At 41.5% G+C, this 20,667-nt stretch overlaps 1 protein-coding gene across 8 annotated transcripts in view; it reads right to left on the bottom strand.

The window, feature by feature from the left end:
* chd6 (chromodomain helicase DNA binding protein 6) overlaps positions 1-20,667 on the bottom strand; it is a 137,184-nt gene that overhangs the window by 62,941 nt on the left and 53,576 nt on the right. For all 8 annotated transcript variants that reach the window (XM_014131640.3, XM_014131639.3, XM_014131634.3 and 5 more), the window contains exons 7-16: positions 20,123-20,181; positions 19,641-19,758; positions 19,353-19,439; positions 19,029-19,163; positions 18,495-18,616; positions 11,547-11,790; positions 7,654-7,830; positions 7,213-7,356; positions 6,481-6,736; positions 6,184-6,394 (exon numbers count right to left, since the gene is read on the bottom strand). In XM_014131640.3, coding sequence (XP_013987115.1) covers positions 6,184-6,394; positions 6,481-6,736; positions 7,213-7,356; positions 7,654-7,830; positions 11,547-11,790; positions 18,495-18,616; positions 19,029-19,163; positions 19,353-19,439; positions 19,641-19,758; positions 20,123-20,181 — 1,553 coding nt within the window. The remainder of the gene's footprint in view (positions 1-6,183; positions 6,395-6,480; positions 6,737-7,212; positions 7,357-7,653; positions 7,831-11,546; positions 11,791-18,494; positions 18,617-19,028; positions 19,164-19,352; positions 19,440-19,640; positions 19,759-20,122; positions 20,182-20,667) is intronic.

Below are 20,667 nucleotides of genomic sequence, written 5' to 3'. Positions count from 1 at the left end.
GTTTATCGAGATCGGTGTGGATGAACTTGACTGGCATGCACAGAGCCTGGACCTCAACCCCATCAAGGACCTTTGGGATGAATTGAACCGGCGACTGCTAGCCAGGCCTAATTGCCCAACATCAGTGCCCGACCTCACTAATGCCCTTGTGGCTTAATGGAAGCAAGTTCACGCAGCAACCCTATACTCCAGCATTTTGGATTTGAGATCAAATGTTTCCTATGAGGTGACTGTACATAATGTCACCTTTGATTTTAAGGTATTTTCATACATATCTCATTTATCATTTAGAAATGTAAGCACTTTAAATATCTAGTCCCCCCCATTTGAAGATGTCATAAGTGTTTGGACTCATTTCTCTTATAGTGTACTAAAGTAGTCAAAAGATGGGCAAAAGAACACAGACATTGGACAGAGGAACTCTGACTAGAAGAAAACCTTTCCCGGAGTCGCCACTTCACTGTTGATGTTGAAACTGGTGTTTTGCTGGTACTATTTAACTTCTTTGGGATAGGGGGCAGTATTTTCACGGCCGGAAAAAAAAACGTACCCGATTTAACCTCTCTAGGGTAGGGGGCAGTATTTTCACGGCCGGATAAAAAACGTACCCAATTTAATCTGGTTATTACTCCTGCCCAGAAATGCATATAATTGTTTGACTTGGATAGAAAACACCCTTAAGTTTCTAAAACTGTTTGAATGGTGTCTGTGAGTATAACAGAACTCATATGGCAGGCCAAAACCTGAGAAGATTCTGTACAGGAAGTGCCCTCTCTGACCATTTCTTGGCCTTCTATAACCTCTTTATCGAAAACAGAGGATCTTTGCTGTAACGTGACATTTTCTAAGGCTCCCATAGGCTCTCAGAAGGCGCCAGAACGTTGAATGATGACTCTGCAGTGCCTGGCTGAAAAACAGTAGCGCATTTGGATAGTGGTCGATCTGAGAACAATGAAACGGGGGCGCGCGTGCACATGAAGAGTCCATTTTCTTCTTTGAATCTTTGAACGAAAACGAATTCTCCCGGTCGGAATATTATCGCTATTTTACGAGAAAAATCGCATAAAAATTGAATTTAAACAGCGTTTGACATGCTTCGAAGTACGGTAATGGAATATTTTGAATTTTTTTGTCACGACATGCGTCCGCGCGTCACCGTTCGGATAGTGTCTTGAACGCAAGAACAAAACAGAGGATATTTGAACATAACTATGGATTATTTTGAACCAAAACAACATTTGTGGATGAAGTAGAAGTCCTGGGAGTGCATTCTGACGAAGAACAGCAAAGGTAATCCAATTTTTCTTATAGTAATTCCGAGTTTAGTGAACGCCAAACTTGGTGGGTGTCAAATTAGCTAGCCCGTGATGGAGAGCTATCTACTCAGAATATTGCAAAATGTGCTTTCACCGAAAAGCTATTTTAAAATCTGACACCGCGATTGCATAAAGGAGTTCTGTATCTATAATTCTTAAAAGAATTGTTATGTTTTTTGTGAACGTTTATCGTGAGTAATTTAGTAAATTCACCGGAAGTTTTCGGTATGTTTGCTAGTTCTGAACGTCACATGCTAATGTAAAAAGCTGGTTTTTGATATAAATATGAACTTGATTGAACAGAACATGCATGTATTGTATAACATAATGTCCTAGGAGTGTCATCTGATGAAGATCATCAAAGGTTAGTGCTGCATTTAGCTGTGGTTTGGGTTTTTGTGACATTATATGCTAGCTTGAAAAATGGGTGTGTGATTATTTCTGGTTGGGTACTCTCCTGACATAATCTAATGTTTTGCTTTCGCTGTAAAGCCTTTTTGAAATTGGACAATGTGGTTAGATTAACGAGAGTCTTGTCATTAAAATGGTGTAAAATAGTCATATTTTTGAGAAATTGAAGTAATAGCATTTTTAAGGTTTTTCAATATCGCGCCACTTGATTCCACTGGCTGTTGACTAGGTGGGTCGATTTCGTCCCACATACCCGAGAGAGGTTAATCTGGTTACTACTCCTGCCCAGAAACTAGAATATGCATATAATTAGTAGATTTGGATGGAAAACACTCTAAAGATTCTAAAACTTTTTGAATGGTGTCTGAGTATAACAGAACTCATATGGCAGGCAAAAACCTGAGAAGATTCCATGCAGGAAGTGCCCTGTCTGACAATTTGTTGTCCTTCTGTGGCATCTCTATCGAGATTACAGCATCTGAGCTATTACGTGACACTTTCTAAGGCTTCCATTGGCTCTCTAAAGCTGCCAGAAAGTGGAATGGGGTGTCTGCTGTCTCTGGGCAAAATATAGGAGCAGAGTTTGTAAGTGGTCAGCCTGGGGACAGTGAGACTGGAGATGCGTGGTCACGAGAACTCGCCATTTTTTTCTTTCTCTCTTTGAATGAATACAATGTTGCCCGTTTGGAATATTATCGCTATTTTACAAGAAAAATATCATAAAAATTGATTTTAAACAGCGTTTGACATGCTTCTAAGCACGGTAATGGAATATTTTGAATTTATTTGTCACAAAATGCGCTCGCACGTTACCCTTCGGATAGTGACCTGAACACACGAACAAAACGGAGGTATTTGGATATAACTATGGATGATTTGGAACCAAAACAACATTTGTTGTTGAAGTAGAAGTCCTGGGAGTGCATTCTGACGAAGAACAGCAAAGGTAATCCAATTTTTCTAATAGTAATTCTGAGTTTAGGCTGCCCCGACGTTGGCGGGTCTGAATAGCTAGCCTTGATGGCCGAGCTATGTACTCAGAATATTGCAAAATGTGCTGTCGCCGAAAAGCTATTTTAAAATCGGACATAGCGATTGCATAAAGGAGTTCTGTATCTATAATTCTTAAAATAATTATGTTTTTTGTCAACGTTTATCATGAGTAATTTAGTAAATTCACCGGAAGTTTTCGGTGGGTATGCTTGTTCTGAACATCACATGCTAATGTAAAAAGCTGGTTTTTGATATAAATATGAACTTGATTGAACAAAACATGCATGTATTGTATAACATAATGTCCTAGGAGTGTCATCTGATGAAGATCAACAAAGGTTAGTGCTGTATTTAGCTGTGGTTTTGGTTTTTGTGACATATATGGTTGCTTGGAAAATGGCTGTTTGATTATTTGTGTCTATGTACTCTCCTAACATAATCTAATGTTTTGCTTTCGCTGTAAAGCCTTTTTGAAATCGGACAATGTGGTTAGATTAACGAGTCTTATCTTTAAAATGGTGTAAAATAGTTGATTGTTTGAGAAAATTGAATTGTGGTATTTTAGTTGGTTTTGTATTTCGCGCCGTGCGATGCCATTGGCTGTTGGCTAGGGGTTCCGCTGGCGGAACATCTGTCCTCAACAGATTAACTTCATCGGGGTATGGGGCAGTATTTTGACATCCGGATGAAAAGCATGCCCGTAGTAAACTGCCTGCTTCTCAGGCCCTGAAGGTAGGATATGCATATTATTAGTAGATTTGGATAGAAAACAATCTGAAGTTTCTACAACTGTTTGAATGATGTCTGTGAGTATAACAGAAATCATATGGCAGGCAAAAACCTGAGAAAAAATCCAACCAGGAAGTGTGGAAATCTGAGGTTTGTAGTTTTTCAAGTGATTCCCTATCCAGTGTACAGTGTCAATGGGGTCATTTTGCACTTCAAGGCTTCCACTAGATGTCAACAGTCTTTAGAACGTTGTTTCATGCTTCTACTGTGAATGGGGAGAGAATAAAAGCCATTGGAATCAGATGACTGAGAAAATGACATGAGCTCAATCGCGCGCACTCACATGAAAGTTAGCTGTGTTCCTTTTCATTTCTGAAGACAAAGGAATCGTCCGGTTGGAATATTATGGAAGATTTATGACAAAAACATCCTGAAGATTGATTCTATACATCGTTTGACATGTTTCTACGAACTGTAATATAACTTTTTGGCTTTTCGTCTGAACTCACTGCGCGAGCACAGTGGATTTGGATTACTCGACTGAACGCGCGAAGAAATTGGAGGTATTTGGACGTAAAGATGAACTTTAACGAAACAAAACAAACATTTATTCTGGAACTGGGATTCCTGGGAGTGCATTCCGATGAAGATCATCAAAGGTAAGTGAATTTTCATAATGTAATTTTTGTCATTTCTGTTGACTCCAAAATGGCGGGTATCTGTATGGCTTGTTTTGATATCTGAGCGCAGTACTCAGATTATTGCAAAGTTTGCTTTTGCCGTAAAGCTTTTTTGAAATCTGACACAGCGGTTGCATTAAGGAGAAGTGTATCTATAATTCTTTGAATAACAGTTGAATATTTTATCAACGTTTATGAAGAGTATTTCTGTAAATTGATGTGCTCATTCACCGATAGTTTTGGGAGGCAAAACATTTCTGAACATTACACGCCAATGTAAAATGGGGTTTTTGGATATAAATATGAACTTTATCGAGCAAAACATACATGTATTGTGTAACATGAAGTCCTATGAGTGCCATTTGATGAAGATCATCAAAGGTTAGTGATTCATTTTAGCTGTATTTCTGTTTTTTGTGACAACTCTCCTTGCTTGGAAAATGGCTGTGTGGTTTTTCTTGTTTAGGCGCTGTCCTAACATAATCTAATGTTATACTTTTGCCGTAAAGCCTTTTAGAAATCGGATGTGGTTGGATTAACGAGAAGTGTATCTTTAAAATGGGACATAATAGTTGTATGTTTGAGAAATTTGAATTATGAGATTTGTTGTTTTGAATTTGGCGCCCTGCTATTTCACTGGCTGTTGAATAGTGTGTCCTGCAGACACTAGCATCCCACATACCCCAGAGAGGTTAATAACAAATGTGTACGCCATCTGTAAATTCGAATACAATTGTTAAATTACGAGCCTAGTTTGTTTAGCCATGGAAAAAGTCAGGAACCTTCCCCTAGCCATGATTGGCTGAGATAATGGATGGGCTGAACATGCCAAGAGATGAGTTCGGATTGGTCTGCCACGTAGCACGCTTATGTCTTCAACACGAGCTGCTCAGTATGTGTAGATAATCCTTGCTACAGTGGCTTTTGTGAAAGATATAATGTTAGCCATGGAGAACTACACAAGTATTGCTACTGATCTCAACATTGCTGCCCTGAATTTAGCAGGCGCTATCGACAAAGATCAGTGGGGAAAAGTTGTGATGGACTACTTTCTGTAAACAGTCAGTGTGAACCGGAGTGACTTGACACAACGGGTCAAACGAGCTGTAGCTAGCTGTAGCTGTAGCTAGCTACAAACAGAAAAGCGTTCATCCATGTATACGGGTAAGAGTCTAGCTAGCTACATTTTTAGATATTATACGTTTCAAATTTTATCAGAAAGTAGTTTTCGTTGCAAGTTAAAATCGTACTGTTAGCTAGCTAGCAAACGTTAGTTTGCTGGCTCGCTAGCTAACGTTACATGTATTATCTGTGCAGTAATGTTATTTGTAATCCCAGAAATACATTTGCATTGCTAGTTATAGCCTAATGTTAGCTAGCCAGCTGACATTGAACCTAGTTGGTTAGCTTTAGCTACCTGCAGATTCATACTACAGCATTTCATGAATGGTGGCTAGCTATGACAATCTGTTTGTACTGTAGCTATGGGTTGGGATTGTGGTTCATTGTTTAGCTAGCTAGCTACATGTCTAAACAAAAGACTCCTCTTTGCCAGATGATTACAGGACCCATCAAGTTAGCCAGGTGTGTCTGGGTGATTACGGCCATCTATTGTATTTCATGAACATGTGTACATGTCGAGACAATAGTGACCCATCCACTTAACTAGATGTAGCTGGGGGGTGGTTATAGCATTTCTTTCACATAACCCATCAATTTAGATAAGTGTGTCTAGGTAAACCTCATCTAATAATTATGAAATATTTTTATCTGGAGACTTTCTTATTTTTGATATTGCGACAATGCAAATATTCAAGTAACCATTTCACTGCACCATGTACACCTTTTGTATCCTGTGCATGTGACAAATAAACATTGACCTGCACCAAAGTCAGATTAGGATATAGGCCAAGGACTAGATAAAGTGTATTTTTACCTGGAGTTTTTATCCTATTGTAGGCTACTACTTTCACCACTTTTAGTCTTGAAATCTTTGGTTGTTTACTACACTATAACTGCCCTAACCCCGGCTCTATCCTTAGCCCCAGGCTCACCTCCTCTGGATGAGGTAATCCTCCAGGATATCCAGGCAGCGCACCATCTGGGAGAAGACCAGCACCTTGTGGCCGCCAGCAATCAGCTTAGGCAGCAGTTTGTCGATGAGCACCAGCTTCCCCGCCGCCTGAATCATGGCCTGGAGGTTGAAGTCCCAGGCATCGGGGCTGTGTGTTTTCCTGAAGCTATCCAGGATCTTCTCCTCCGCACCTGGACGTTTCCATCGAAAATTTACATTTTATTATGAACTGTGAACATTTTAAGTGTTTTTGTGTGTTTGTGTGTCCACATGTCACCTTTGATCAGGTAGGGGTGGTTGCAGCACTTGCGCAGCTCCATCATGGTGTTGATGAGGTTGGGCATGTTATGCTGGTTGGCCCCCTTGGCCAGGAAGGTGAAGTTCTTCTCAAGGATGGCACGGTAGTACTTCTTCTGCATGTTGGTGAGCTCCACCTCAATGATGGTCTCCTCCTTGGGTGCCAGGTTCTTCTCCACGTCGTCCTTCAGTCGCCGCAGCATCATGGGCTTCAGGATGGCCTGCAGCTTCTTCACCTGGGGTAGAGGAGAGCAGGGTTGGGGTCAAAGGAGGACAGAGGAGGTTAGGATCTGATGGTCTGCAGTAATGAGACTTAGAATGTCTAGTGTAGCTACAGACTTAACAGCATACAGTTTGGACTTAGACAATTCAATTGTTTGTTTAGTCTGGCCTGGACACAACATTATGTTTACTGTGGCGCTATTCATAACAATATGTTTAAATTGCCCACACCTGCACTGCAGATGCAACAACTTGATACCGACACAGATTCAAAAACTGCTTGATGATTTAAAGTGCAGGCTTTCCATTTTGTTCAGTAGCATGTTAACTGCCATTAAGTATATGATACAATGTTTAAAAGGAAATTGTTGAAGGGTATCTCTGAGAAAGAATCAACATTCCCATAAATTCCAAAGGTAGGTTTCCCACTTTGCTACACTAAAAGGGTATCTCAGAGAAAAATAAATTAAAAATTAAAAAAAATAATCACCTGTTCCTCAGTCTTCAGATCTCCAAACTCCTCTAGGAAGAGGCTCTCTGAGGGGAACTGTAGGGGCTCCAGGAAGTTGAGAAGACTGAAGAGCTCCTCCACCGAGTTCTGCAGAGGGGTACCCGTCAAGAGGACCTTGTGTTCCTACAGGGGGTGGTAGAGGTGTAATACACAACAAAATGGTACTCAGATTTGAGTATTAATACATAAAAAAACATTTATACAGCTTTTCAGGTCACTCAAAGACACGTATCATCCATGTAACTCAACAGAGATTCCCACTCGCTAGTCTGGCTCATTACAATGTTTATTTTTGTGCAGTATGTCCCTCTTGACCAAGGAAGGGCATCCATGCTACCATCAGCCTTGGCTGGTGCTGCACTGAATTGGACTACAACGACAATGCAGACGGCCAAGAAAGTTAGCTAGCTACCCCCTCACCAGGTTCATGAGCTTGAGTCCCTCCAGGAGTTTACAGTTGCGGTTCTTGAGGCGGTGGGCTTCGTCGATGACCACGCAGCGCCAGTGGATCTTCTTCAGCTCTGGACAGTCGGCCATGATCATCTCAAAGGTGGTGATCACCCCGTGGAACTTGTACCCGCCTGACACTATGTTTCCCTAGACACAGAGAAAGACAAAAGGTGGAGTAAAATAAAATAATTAAGAATACCTTTAACACTTCTTTAACACACACTTTTTAGAGCAGTTCTTTAAAACACTGCTTTAACACTTTGATGAAAACCGTTATGTTGTCCTCAGGGAGTTCTGGTCCTAAACATTTAATCCTACTACAGTAAATTAAAAACAATGCCATGGCATCAGATTGCTGTCCTCTTCGATCAAATATCAAAACGTTGAAGTCGTTTGTGTGAAATCCTCACATTTTGCAGGGTTGATATTAGAACTCATTCGAATATCTTGTAACATTAGAAGGTCACAAAAAGTGGGGGCGTGGATGAGAAAACCAGTCCATCTGGAGTGACCACCATTTGCCTCATGCAGCACGACATCTCCTTCACATAAAGTTGATCAGGCTGTTGATTGTGGCCTGTGGAATGTTATCCCACTCTTCAATAGCTGTGTGAAGTTGTTGGATATTGGCGTGAACTGGAATACGCTGTCGTACACACCAATCCAGAGCATCCCAAACGTGCTCAATAGGTGACATGTCTGGTGAGTATGCAAGCCATGGAAGAACTGGGATATTTTCAGCTTCCAGGAATTGTGTACAGATCCTTGCGACATGGGGCCGTGCATTATCATGCTGAAACATGAGGTGATGGCGGCGGAGAATGGCACGACAATGGGACTCAGGTCATGGTATCTCTATGCATTCAAATTGTCATTAATAAAATGCAATTGTTTGTTGTCCGTAGCTTATGCCTGCCCATACCATAACCCCACCGCCACCATGGGGCACTCTGTTCACAATGTTGAAATCAGCAAACCACCCACCCACACAACGCCATACACGCTACGCTGTCTGCCATCTGCCCAGCACAGTTGAAACCAGGATTAATCCGTGAAGAGCACACTGCTCCAGCATGCTAGTGGCCATCGAAGGTGAGCATTTGCACACTGAAGTCGGTTATGACGCCGCACTGCAATCAGGTCAAGATCTTAGTGAGGACAATGAGCACGCAGATGAGCTTCCCTGAGACGGTTTCGGACAGTTTGTGCAGAAATTCTTTGGTTGTGCAAACCCACAGTTCCATCAGCTGTCCGGATGGCTGTTCTCAAGACAATCCCGCAGGTGAAGAAGCCGAATGTGGAGGCCCTGGGCTGGCATGGTTACACGTGTTCTGAGGTTTTGAGGCCGGTCGGACAAACTGCCAAATTCTCTAAAACAATGTTGGAGAGAAATGAACATTCAATTCTCTGGCAACAGCTCTGGTGGACATTCGTGTAGTCAGCATGCCAATTGCACGCTAACTCAAAACTTGAGACATCTGTGTCATTGTGTTGTGTGACAAAACTACACATTTTAGAGTGGTCTTTTATTCTCCCCAGCACAAAGTGCACCTGTGTAATGATCATGCTGTTTAATCAGCTTCTTGATATGCCACACTATTAGGTGGATGGATTATCTTGGCAAAGGAGAAATGCTCACAAATAGGGATGTAAACACATTTGTGCACAAAATGAGAAAAATAAGCATTTTGTGCATCTTTTATTTCAGCTCATGAAACCAACACTATAGATGTTGTGTTTATATTTTTGTTCAGTATACTTTACCTTGAGACTCTACTTCCTCAACATGAGTTCCTCAAACCCACTTGAGGCATGACGTACAGATATTGTCAGTACCATGGTACCACATTTCCAGAGATACTAATGTCCCTATACCTCAAATAGAAAGGCTGTATAAACACATATATATTTATACACTGCTCAAAAAAATAAAGGGAACACTTAAACAACACATCCTAGATCTGAATGAAATAAATAATCTTATTAAATACTTTTTTCTTTACATAGTTGAATGTGCTGACAACAAAATCACACAAAAAGAATCAATGGAAATCCAATTTATCAACCCATGGAGGTGTGGATTTGGAGTCACACTCAAAATTAAAGTGGAAAACCACACTACAGACTGATCCAACTTTGATGTAATGTCCTTAAAACAAGTCAAAACGAGGCTCAGTAGTGTGTGTGGCCTCCACGTGCCTGTACGACCTCCCTACAACGCCTGGGCATGCTCCTGATGAGGTGGCGGATGGTCTCCTGAGGGATCTCCTCCCAGACCTGGACTAAAGCATCCGCCAACTCCTGGACAGTCTGTGGTGCAACGTGGCGTTGGTGGATGGAGCGAGACATGATGTTCCAGATGTGCTCAATTGGATTCATGTCTGGGGAACGGGCGGGCCAGTCCATAGCATCAATGCCTTCCTCTTGCAGGAACTGCTGACACACTCCAGCCACATGAGGTCTAGCATTGTCTTGCATTAGGAGGAACCCAGGGCCAACCGCACCAGCATATGGTCTCACAAGGGGTCTGAGGATCTCATCTCGGTACCTAATGGCATTCAGGCTACCTCTGGCGAGCACATGGAGGGCTGTGCGGCCCCCCAAAGAAATGCCACCCCACACCATGACTGACCAACCGCCTAACTGGTCATATACGCACGCACGCACGCACGCACGCACGCACGCACGTAATCTGCCTGTTACTCAGGCCTAGAAGCTAGAATATGCATATAATTCGTAGATTTGGATAGAAAACACTCTAAAGTTTCCAAAACTGTTAAAATAATGTCTGCGAGTATAACAGAACTCATATGGCAGGTGAAAACCTGAGAAACATCCAACCAGGAAGTGGGAATACTGAGGTTTGTTGTTTTAAGTGAATGCCTATCAAATATCCAGTGTCTGTGGGGTCAGATTGCACTCCCTAAGGCTTCCACTAGATGTCAACAGTCTTTAGAAGTTGTTTCAGGCTTCTATTGTGAAAGGGGAGCGAATAAGAGCACTCTAAGCAGATGGCCCATGGAGTCCTGGGAGTGCCACCAGATGAAGATCATCAAAGGTTAGTGATTCATTTTAACGCTATTTCTGACTTTTGTGACACCTCTCCTTTGGAAAATGGCTGTATGGTTTTTTTGTGGCTAGGCGCTGACCTAACATAATCGCATGGTGTGCTTTCACCTTAAAGCCTTTCTGAAATCAGACACTGTGGCTGGATTAACGAGAAGTTTATCTTTAAAATGGTGTATAATACTTGTATGTTTGAGGAATTTTAACTATGAGATTTCTGTTTGAATTTGGCTCTCTGCAATTTCACTGGCTGTAGACCAGGTGTTCCGCTAGCGGAACCCCCTTCCCAGAAAGGTTAAAAACTGAGAAGGTCACTTCGGGTGACTTTTTAAAAGGATATTCTACTCCAAAATGTATTAAAATAAAATTGTGTTGACACCATCTGAAATATATATATATTTTTTTATTTTACTTAACTAGACACTACCAGTCACGGCCGGATGTGATACAGCCTGGATTCGAACCAGGTACACCTCTTGCACTGAGATGCAGTGTCTTAGACCACTGCGCCACTTGGGAGCCCCAAATATAATTGCCCTTTAAAATCATTATAACCTGTAGCATAACAGATGCAGCATAGCATCTTTAAAAAAATTGGCTTAAGCTTGGGGTTGCCAGGGCATCATGCTTTTAGGGAAAGAGGATCATTTTGTAAACATATGAAATTGCAAAGTTGACTAATTTCAGTTATTTTATCCCCAAAAATTTAAAAATAACATGACGGAAATCCGTCACAGTGAAGAAGAGGTTTAACCCTTGCACTCACACATACCCTCACACACACCATGTTGGCTCACCTGCTGGTCCTTGTGGTACATCTCGTACTGGTGGATCATCTGGCGGCTGATCTGGCTGCCGTGGTAGACGATGACATTGATCTCCGTCCAGGTACGGAACTCCCTCTCCCAATTGGTGATGGTGGAGAGGGGGGCGATGATGAGGAAGGGCCCCCGCAGGCCCATGGAAAACATCTCGAAGAGAAAGGTGATGGACTGGATGGTCTTCCCCAGGCCCATCTCGTCAGCCAGGATGCAGTTCTTCCTGTATGGGAAGAGGTGAGAAAACTGTTGTGACAAACAGGAAGATGTGGGAATCACGGTGGTGTCAAACACAAAAACAAAATGTCATCAAAAAAGACAAAAGGTGCGGGTGTTGACCTTTACCATAGCGGGTGAGTAAAAGGTCATCTCGGAACATAGAACCAAATCTCACATGTGCTGTCCAGCTAACTCAGTTTGATTCTGGGGTCTAAGGTTTTCAAATCTCTTCTGAGCGGAAGTAACATTTAAGTAACAATCCACATTAAGCCTCTGCCAAAGCCAGTCCCCAGCCCCTCCCATTCAAAATAACCCACCTGTTTACAATCCAAGCGGCACGCGATGCACTGAATGACAACATATAGGTATCTAACAAATGTTTTTGATGCAAATATTTCACAGGTTAGCAGTTTAAAGTTAGTCCACCACACCAAAAGTTGTCATACCCGCCATCTCAGCCTTGACTGATTAAAGTTCGGGACAATGACAATTTATCTACATCACCAGAGTCAGCTGAACTCATGGATACTCATGGAAGTTCGAGGTCGCTTTGTGAGCCAATGCTAACTAGTGTTAGCGCTAGCTTAGCGTAAAGACTGGCTGTGCCCGAAGACCTCCAGTCAAGGAAATATTGTTTGATATCAGTGTACCATAAATATTTGGTTAATTTGAACACCTGATCTCACCTTTTGATCTTGCCTGGTTTCAATATGTGTTATTTATTTCTGGGCACAACAAACCATTTGTGATTTTGATGTGAACAAACTGAACAGCTGTCTGAGCCTCTTGTAAGGGATGCAACACCACTGTATTGTCCATCAGAGTGGATAAACAACAAAACAAAAAGCGATACACGGCAATTACTTTCAACGAGCTACTCAAATCTGTCATAAAAATTATACTCCGACACAACTGCACAAACAGACCAATTTCTCTGCATTTGAAGATTTGATCTGATTTGTGTTCATCATTAGAAAATCAAACATAATGTTCCATTACACTACCAGAGAAGCAGCTGTAGACTTTTTTTTTTGTAATGAAATCCACTCCAGGTTCTAAGACACTTTTCATAGATTTAAAAGGATCAGACGGGTGTAGGCATTATGCTAAATAGAAATAACCTCCTAAGACTTACAGTTCCGGGCAATAAAAAGTTATTTCTAAACATTTTGCCGCATTGAAAGAGACATGCAGAACGGCGTGTGGCAGGAAGCACAACTGCAAGTTAAATTGTGTTCTACATTGCAAGACAGTCAAGTGAGTTTCACATTAACAACTTACCGAAGTCATTTATGTGGACAAAAAAATATCACACTTGATCAGGGAAAACAGCAATATGCCTTTACGGGAATTGCCTTGGTCGAAACATGATGCAACTTAATTTATTCAGGGCCAGTCAGTGGTGTAAAGTACTTAACCTGTTGAGGGTAGGGGGCAGTATTGACACGGCTGGATAAAAAACGTACCCGATTTAATCTGGTTACTACTCCTGCCCAGTAACTAGAATATGCATATAATTATTGGCTTTGGGTAGAAAACACTCCAAAGTTTCTAAAACTGTTTGAATGGTGTCTGTGAGTATAACAGAACTCAAATGGCAGGTCAAAACCTGAGAGATTCCTTTACAGGAAGTGGCCTGTCTGACCATTTATTGTCTTTCTTTGACATCTCATTCCATTACAAAGGATCTCTGCGGTAACGTGACACTTCCCATGGCTCCAATAGGCTCTCAGAGCCCGGGAAAAACCTGAATGTTGTCATTCCAGCCCCAGGCTGAAACACATTATCGCCTTTCTCAAGTGGACGATCAAGGGACTGTGGGCTTAGGCGCGTGCACTGGCTGCCCCCGTCTTTGTGTTTTTTCCTCTGTTTACCGAAAAGGAGATTCCCGGTCGGAATATTATCGCTTTTTTACGTGATAAATTGCATAAAAATTGATTTTAAACAGCGGTTGACATGCTTCGAAGTACGGTAATGGAATATTTAGAATTTTTTTGTCACGAATTGCGCCATGCGCACGACCCTGATTTACCATTTCGGATAGTTTCTGGAACGCACGAACAAAACGCCGCTATTTGGATATAACGATGGATTATTTGGGACCAAACCAACATTTGTTATTGAAGTAGAAGTCCTGGGAGTGCATTCTGACGAAGACAACAAAGGTAATAACATTTTTGTTATAGTAAATCTGATTTTGGTGAAGGCTAAACTTGCCGGGTGTCTAAATAGCTAGCCCGTGATGGCTGGGCTATGTACTTAGAATATTGCAAAATGTGCTTTCACCAAAAAGCTATTTTAAAATCGGACATATCGAGTGCATAGAGGAGTTCTGTATCTATAATTCTTAAAATAATTGTTATGCTTTTTGTGAACGTTTATCGTGAGTAATTTAGTAAATTGTTAGTAAAGTCCCCGGAAGTTTGCGGGGGGTATGCTAGTTCTGAACGTCACATGCTAATGTAAAAAGCTGTTTTTTTATATAAATATGAACTTGATTGAACAAAACATGCATGTATTGTATAACAATGTCCTAGGGTTGTCATCTGATGAAGATCATCAAAAGGTTAGTGCTGCATTTAGCTGTCTTCTGGGTTTTTGTGACATTATATGCTAGCTTGAAAAATGGGTGTCTGATTATTTCTGGCTGGGTACTCTGCTGACATAATCTAATGTTTTGCTTTCGTTGTAAAGCCTTTTTGAAATCGGACAGTGTGGTTAGATTAACGAGAGTCTTGTCTTTAAATAGCTGTAAAATAGTCATATGTTTGAGAAATTGAAGTAATAGGATTTTTAAGGTATTTGAAAATCGCTCCACTGGATTACACTGGCTGTTGCGTAGGTGGGATGAATTCGTCCCGCCTAGCCCAGAGAGGTTAAGTAAAAATAATACCCAAGTAATTTTTGGGGGTATCTGTACATCACTATTTATATTTAACTACTTTTACTTCACTACATTCCTAAAGAAAATAATGAACTCCCTGACACCCAAAAGATCTCGTTACATTTTGAATTCTTAGCAGGACAGGAAAATGGTCCAACTTATCAAGAGAACATCCCTGGTCATCCCAACTGCCTCTGATTTGGTGGACTCAATAAACACACATGCTTTGTTTGTAAATGATGAGTGTTGGAGTGTGCACCTGGCTATCCATAAATAAAATTTAAAAAGTATTTGGTTTGAAATATACTTAAATATCAAAATTAAATGTAATTGCTCAAATATACTTCAGTATCAAAGGTAAAAATCCTTTCAAATTAATTATATTAAGCAAACCAGACATCAACTTTTTCTTTTTTTTTTTTTTAATATACGTATTAGAATTTGTACCTGCTCTCGTTGGACTTGGCCTGCAGATTTTCTACCTTTCTCTTCAAATCTGAAAACGTTGTGAAGCTATGCCCATTTTCTGAAGAATTTTTGCATTTTCTTAACCTGTTTGGGATAGGGGGCAGTATTTTCACAACCAGATAAAAAACGTACCCGATTTAATCTGGTTACTACTCCTGCCCAGAAACTAGAATATGCATACTGTTTGAATGGTGTCTGTGAGTATAACATAACTCATATGGCAGGCCAAAACCTGAGAAGATTCCATACAGGAACTGCACTGTCTGACAATTTGTTCTCCTTCTAGGGCATCTCTATCAAAAATACAGCATCTCTGCTGTAACGTGACATTTTCTAAGGCTTCCATTGGCTCTCAGAAGGCGCCAGAAAGCGGAATGACGTCTCTGCAGTCTCTGGGGCGAAAAAAAGCAGGAGTTTTTGTGAGTGGTCAGGCAGGGAACAATGACACTGGTGTGCGCCTGCACGAGACGACTCCATCTTTTTCTTTCAGTCTATGAATGAATATAACGTCGCCCGGTTGGAATATTATCGCTATTTTAAGAGAAAAATAACATAAAAATTGATTTTAAACAGCATTTGACATGCTTCGAACTACGGTAATGGAATATTTTGAATTTTTTTGTCACGAAATGCGCCCGCGCGTCACCCTTCGGATACTGACATGAACGCACGAACAAAACGGAGCTATTTGGATATAACTATGGATTATTTCGAACCAAAACAACATTTGTTGTTGAAGTAGAAGTCCTGGGAGTGCATTCTGACGAAGAACAGCAAAGGTAATCCAATTCTTCTTATAGTAAATCTGAGTTTGGTGAGCACCAAACTTGGTGGGTGTCAAATTAGCTAGCCTGTGATGGCCGAGCTATCTACTCAGAATATTGCAAAATGTGCTTTCGCCGAAAAGCTATTTTAAAATCTGACACCGCGATTGCATAAAGGAGTTCTGTATCTATAATTCTTAAAATAATTGTTATGCTTTTTGTAAACGTTTATCGTGAGTAATTTAGTAAATTCACCGGAAGTTTGCGGTGGGTATGCTAGTTCTGAACATCACATGCTAATGTAAAAAGCTGTTTTCTGATATAAATATGAACTTGATTGAACAAAACATGCATGTATTGTATAACATAATGTCCTAGGAGTGTCATCTGATGAAGATCATCAAAGGTTAGTGCTGCATTTAGCTGTGGTTTTGGTTTTTTTGACATATATGCTTGCTTTGAAAATGGCTGTGTGATTTATTTTTGGCAGGGTACTCTCCTGACATAATCTAATGTTTTTCTTTCGCTGTGAAGTTTTTTTGAAATCGGACAGTGTGGTTAGATTAACGAGTCTTGTCTTTAAAATGGTGTAAAATAGTCATATGTTTGAGAAATTTAAGTTATAGCATTTTTAAGGTATTTGTATTTCGCGCCACGCTCTACCAAGGGATATTGGTGAGGCGTTCCGCTAGCGGAACGTCTGTCCCTAAGAGGTTTAAGAATTGCAGAAAAGCACAGTGTCCACTGCTTGTATACTTCGTACTTTGGCGAATTTAGTACAACATCTGGGAACTTTTAGCATGCTAACTAAACTCAGCAAAAAAAAGAAACGTCCCTTTTTCAGGACCCTGTCTTTCAAAGACAATACGTAAAAATCCAAAACTTCACAGATCTTCATTGTAAAGGGTTTAAACACTGTTTCCCATGCTTGTTCAATGAACCAAACAATTAATGACCATGCACCTGTGGAACGGTCGTTAAGACACTAACAGCTTACAGACAGTATGCAATTAAGGTCACAGTTATGAAAACTTAGGAACACAAAAGAGGCCTTACTACTGACTCTGAAAAACACCAAAAGAAAGATGCCTAGGGTCCCTGCTAATCTGCGTGGACGTTTCTTAGGCATGCTGCAAGGAGGCATGAGGACTGCAGATGTGGCCAGGGCAATAAATTGCATTGCCCGCAATGTGAGACGCCTAATACAGAGCTACAGGGAGACAGGACGGACAGACAAACGTCCTTGCAGTGGCAGACCACGTGTAACAACACCTGCACAGGATCAATACATCCGAGCATCACACCTGCGGGACAGGTACAGGATGGCAACAACAACTGCCCGAGTTACACCAGGAACGCACAATCCCTCCATAGGTGCTCAGACTGTCCGCAATAGGCTGAGAGAGGCTGGACTGAGGGCTTGTAGGCCTGTTGTAAGGCAGGTCCTCACCAGACATCACCGGCAACAACGTTGCCTATGGGCACAAACCCACCGTCACTGGACCAGACAGGACTGGCAAAAAGTGTTCTTCACTGACGAGTCGTGGTTTTGGCTCACCAGGGGTGATGGCCGGATTCGCGTTTATCGTGGAAGGAATGAGCGCTACACCGAGGCCTGTACTCTGGAGCGGGATCGATTTGGAGGTGGAGGGTCCATCATGGTCTGGGGCGGTGTGTCACAGCATCATCGGACTGAGCTTGTTGTCATTGCAGGCAATCTCAATGCTGTGGAAGACATCCTCCTCCCTCATGTGGTACCCTTCCTGCAGGCTCATCCTGACATGACCCTCCAGCATGACAATGCCACCAGCCATACTGCTCGTTCTGTGCGTGATTTCCTGCAAGACAGGAATGTCAGTGTTCTGCCATGGCCAGCGAAGAGCCCGGATCTCAATCCCATTGAGCACGCCTGGGACCTGTTGGATCGGAGGGTGAGGGCTAGGGCCATTCCTCCCAGAAATGTCTGGGAACTTGCCTTGGTGGAAGAGTGGGGTAACATCTCACAGCAAGAACTGGCAAATCTGGTGCAATCCATGAGGAGGAGATGCACTGCGGTACTTAATGCAGCTGGTGGCCACACCAGATACTGACTGCTACTTTTGATCCCCCCTTTGTTCAGGGACACATTATTCAATTTCTGTTAGTCACATGTCTGTGGAACTTGTTCAGTTTATGTCTCAGTTGTTGAATCTTGTTATGTTCATACAAATATTTACACATGTTAAGGTTGCTAAAAATAAACGCAGTTGACAGTGAGAGGACGTTTCTTTTTTTGCTGAATTTATATCCACACTATGACCAATAGGCATACTACATACTCAATGTATGTCAAAAATACTACAGTCAGTATGAGTATTTGAACACAGCTCTAGTCATTGCACTAATGCTGGTTAGCATTAGCTCACAAAACTACCACTAACTTCCATCATACTGGATGCAGAGGCATAAAAATGGTATGCATGACTTCATCTGACTCTGGAGAAGCTAAAATCCCAAAGTATCCCTTTAAGACAAGGCAGTAAGTCCACTATACATGTCCCCACAGGGACTATGTCAAGATTTCGAGGAGGAAGAGGGGGATAGGTGTCCTACCTGTTGTACCAGTTGAAGAGCAGCCAGTTCATGCCTTCCAGCTGGTACTCTCTCAGCTGATTCCCATTTCGGTAGTCTTTGGACTTGTCCAGCTTCTGCCACTTGTCTGGCTGCGGTCTCTCCTGCACAGAGTGCGCACACACAGGGATGACTGTCCATCTCAAATAAGAGCCACACACACCCACGTCGAATGGACCAGTACATGTGCACCCCCCCTCCACAGAACACTATCAATTCTCACAATCACACAGAGATAGTCCACAAGCTACTCTCCAACAACAGAACACCTAATTCAGACACATTCCTGATTGTTTCTTTGTTTAAAAATGTAATTAACAATCAAATCAAAGTTTATTGGTCCCGTACAGATTTGCAGATACTATAGCAGGTGCAGCGAAATGCCTGTGCTTCTACCGCCAACAGTGCAGTAATACCAAGCAATATTTTTTTTAAACAATACACATATAATACAGAATATTTTTAAAAGTATACATTCTGTAGGTTACAGGGGAGGGACTTTCTATTTACACTCACCACAAATTTGTATTCAGGGATTCTCTTGATCTCCTCGAACTCCCGAATCTTCCCCGGGTCCACGTCTTCTTGAAGCTCCCATGTAGCCTCCTCATAGGACAGGGAGCACCATTTAACTAGGTAGTGTGTCACCTCCTGTAAACATACACGCACACACAGATATAGAGTGACAGTCGGTCAATGAGTCAGTCAGACACGGATACATACAGAATGTAGCCAGTGAGTCAGATACACTAAATGAAGCAAATGCACGCGCGCATACACACACACGCGCTTGCATAAAAAAGGTCAGTGGTGGTGAGTAACTGGCTTTCCCTGTCTCACCTCTCCTGTCTCTGTATCTGTAGTGATGGCCACCTCCAGAACTCGATCCACTTCTATGTAGTCAGGGTTAAAGAGGTCTTCATCAGGCTACATGGAGGAGTAGACGTTAATCAATATAAATGTGTTTCATGTGATACTTTACATAGCTATAAATGTTATGCAAAGTACAAAATGTACACCACTACAAATCAAAAACACTGTCACAGAGTAGCCAACAGTACATTTTTATATACAAACATAAAATATCCCCCAAAAATTCCGAAAAATGTGAGATGCGAGTAGGCTCACCTCAACAAATATGTGCTTCATTTGGGCCTGCTTAGTCCTGAAGCGCTTGATTTTTTGGTGTATGCGAGGGTCCTTCTCCAAATCCTCTAAAGTTGCCCATTTACAATGCAGGTAGGAGCTGTGAGCAAGAGTAAAAGGGGGGTTAAATTATATATTCAAGGGGAAAAGCATCTCAAGTAGTGTGTACACAATGCACTAAATTAAACTAATCCCACCATTTAAGAAGCAATCCCACAGGCCATAGTATCTTAACAACATGTACGGTTTTAAGAACATGGAAATGCATCGTATAACATAGATAAATATGAGAAAATCCTCCTTTTGACTGGGCGTAGCATTGAAAACCTCTCGAGAGCTATATCATCATAATGTGTCATACACAAAGAATTCTTCAAAGGAATTGGGACTATTTGATGCTACAGAATGTCTGTTATCAGATAATCACTGTCATTGTGGCCTTCCACCTTGCTAAGCACACTTACAAATTTCTGTACTTGACATAGAACTCCTCTGACTCCTCAGGTGTCTCCTCAGGGGATGCCTGGAAAGAAAAGAGAAAAGAACTAGAGAAAAACTAAAACATCAAATAAAGTAAACAAACATGTTGCTAATCCACAGACACCTTGTTGTTAGAGTGTGATACATACAAATATACACACACACACACAGTACCAGTCAAAAGTTTGGACACACCTACTCATTCAAGGGTTTTTCTTTATTTTTGCAATTTTCTACATTGTAGAATAATAGTGAAGACATCAAAACTATGAAATAACACATATGGAATCATGAAGTAACCAATAAAGTGTTAGATCAAAATATATTTTAGATTCTTCAAAGTAGCCACCCTTTGCACACTCTCAGCATGCTCTCAACCAGCTTCATGAGGAATGCTTTTCCAACAGTCTTGAAGGAGTTCCCACATATGCTGAGCACTTGTTGGCTGCTTTTCCTTCACTCTGCGGTCCAACTCATCCCAAACCATCTCAATTGGGTTGAGGTCGGGTGATTGTACAGGCAAGGTCAT

The sequence above is a fragment of the Salmo salar genome, chromosome 12, assembly GCF_965601325.2.
Source record: "Salmo salar chromosome 12, fSalSal1, whole genome shotgun sequence".
Classification (NCBI taxonomy): domain Eukaryota; kingdom Metazoa; phylum Chordata; class Actinopteri; order Salmoniformes; family Salmonidae; genus Salmo; species Salmo salar.
The sequence above is the reverse complement of the archived record's forward strand: the minus strand, read 5'-3'. Positions and strand labels throughout refer to the sequence as shown.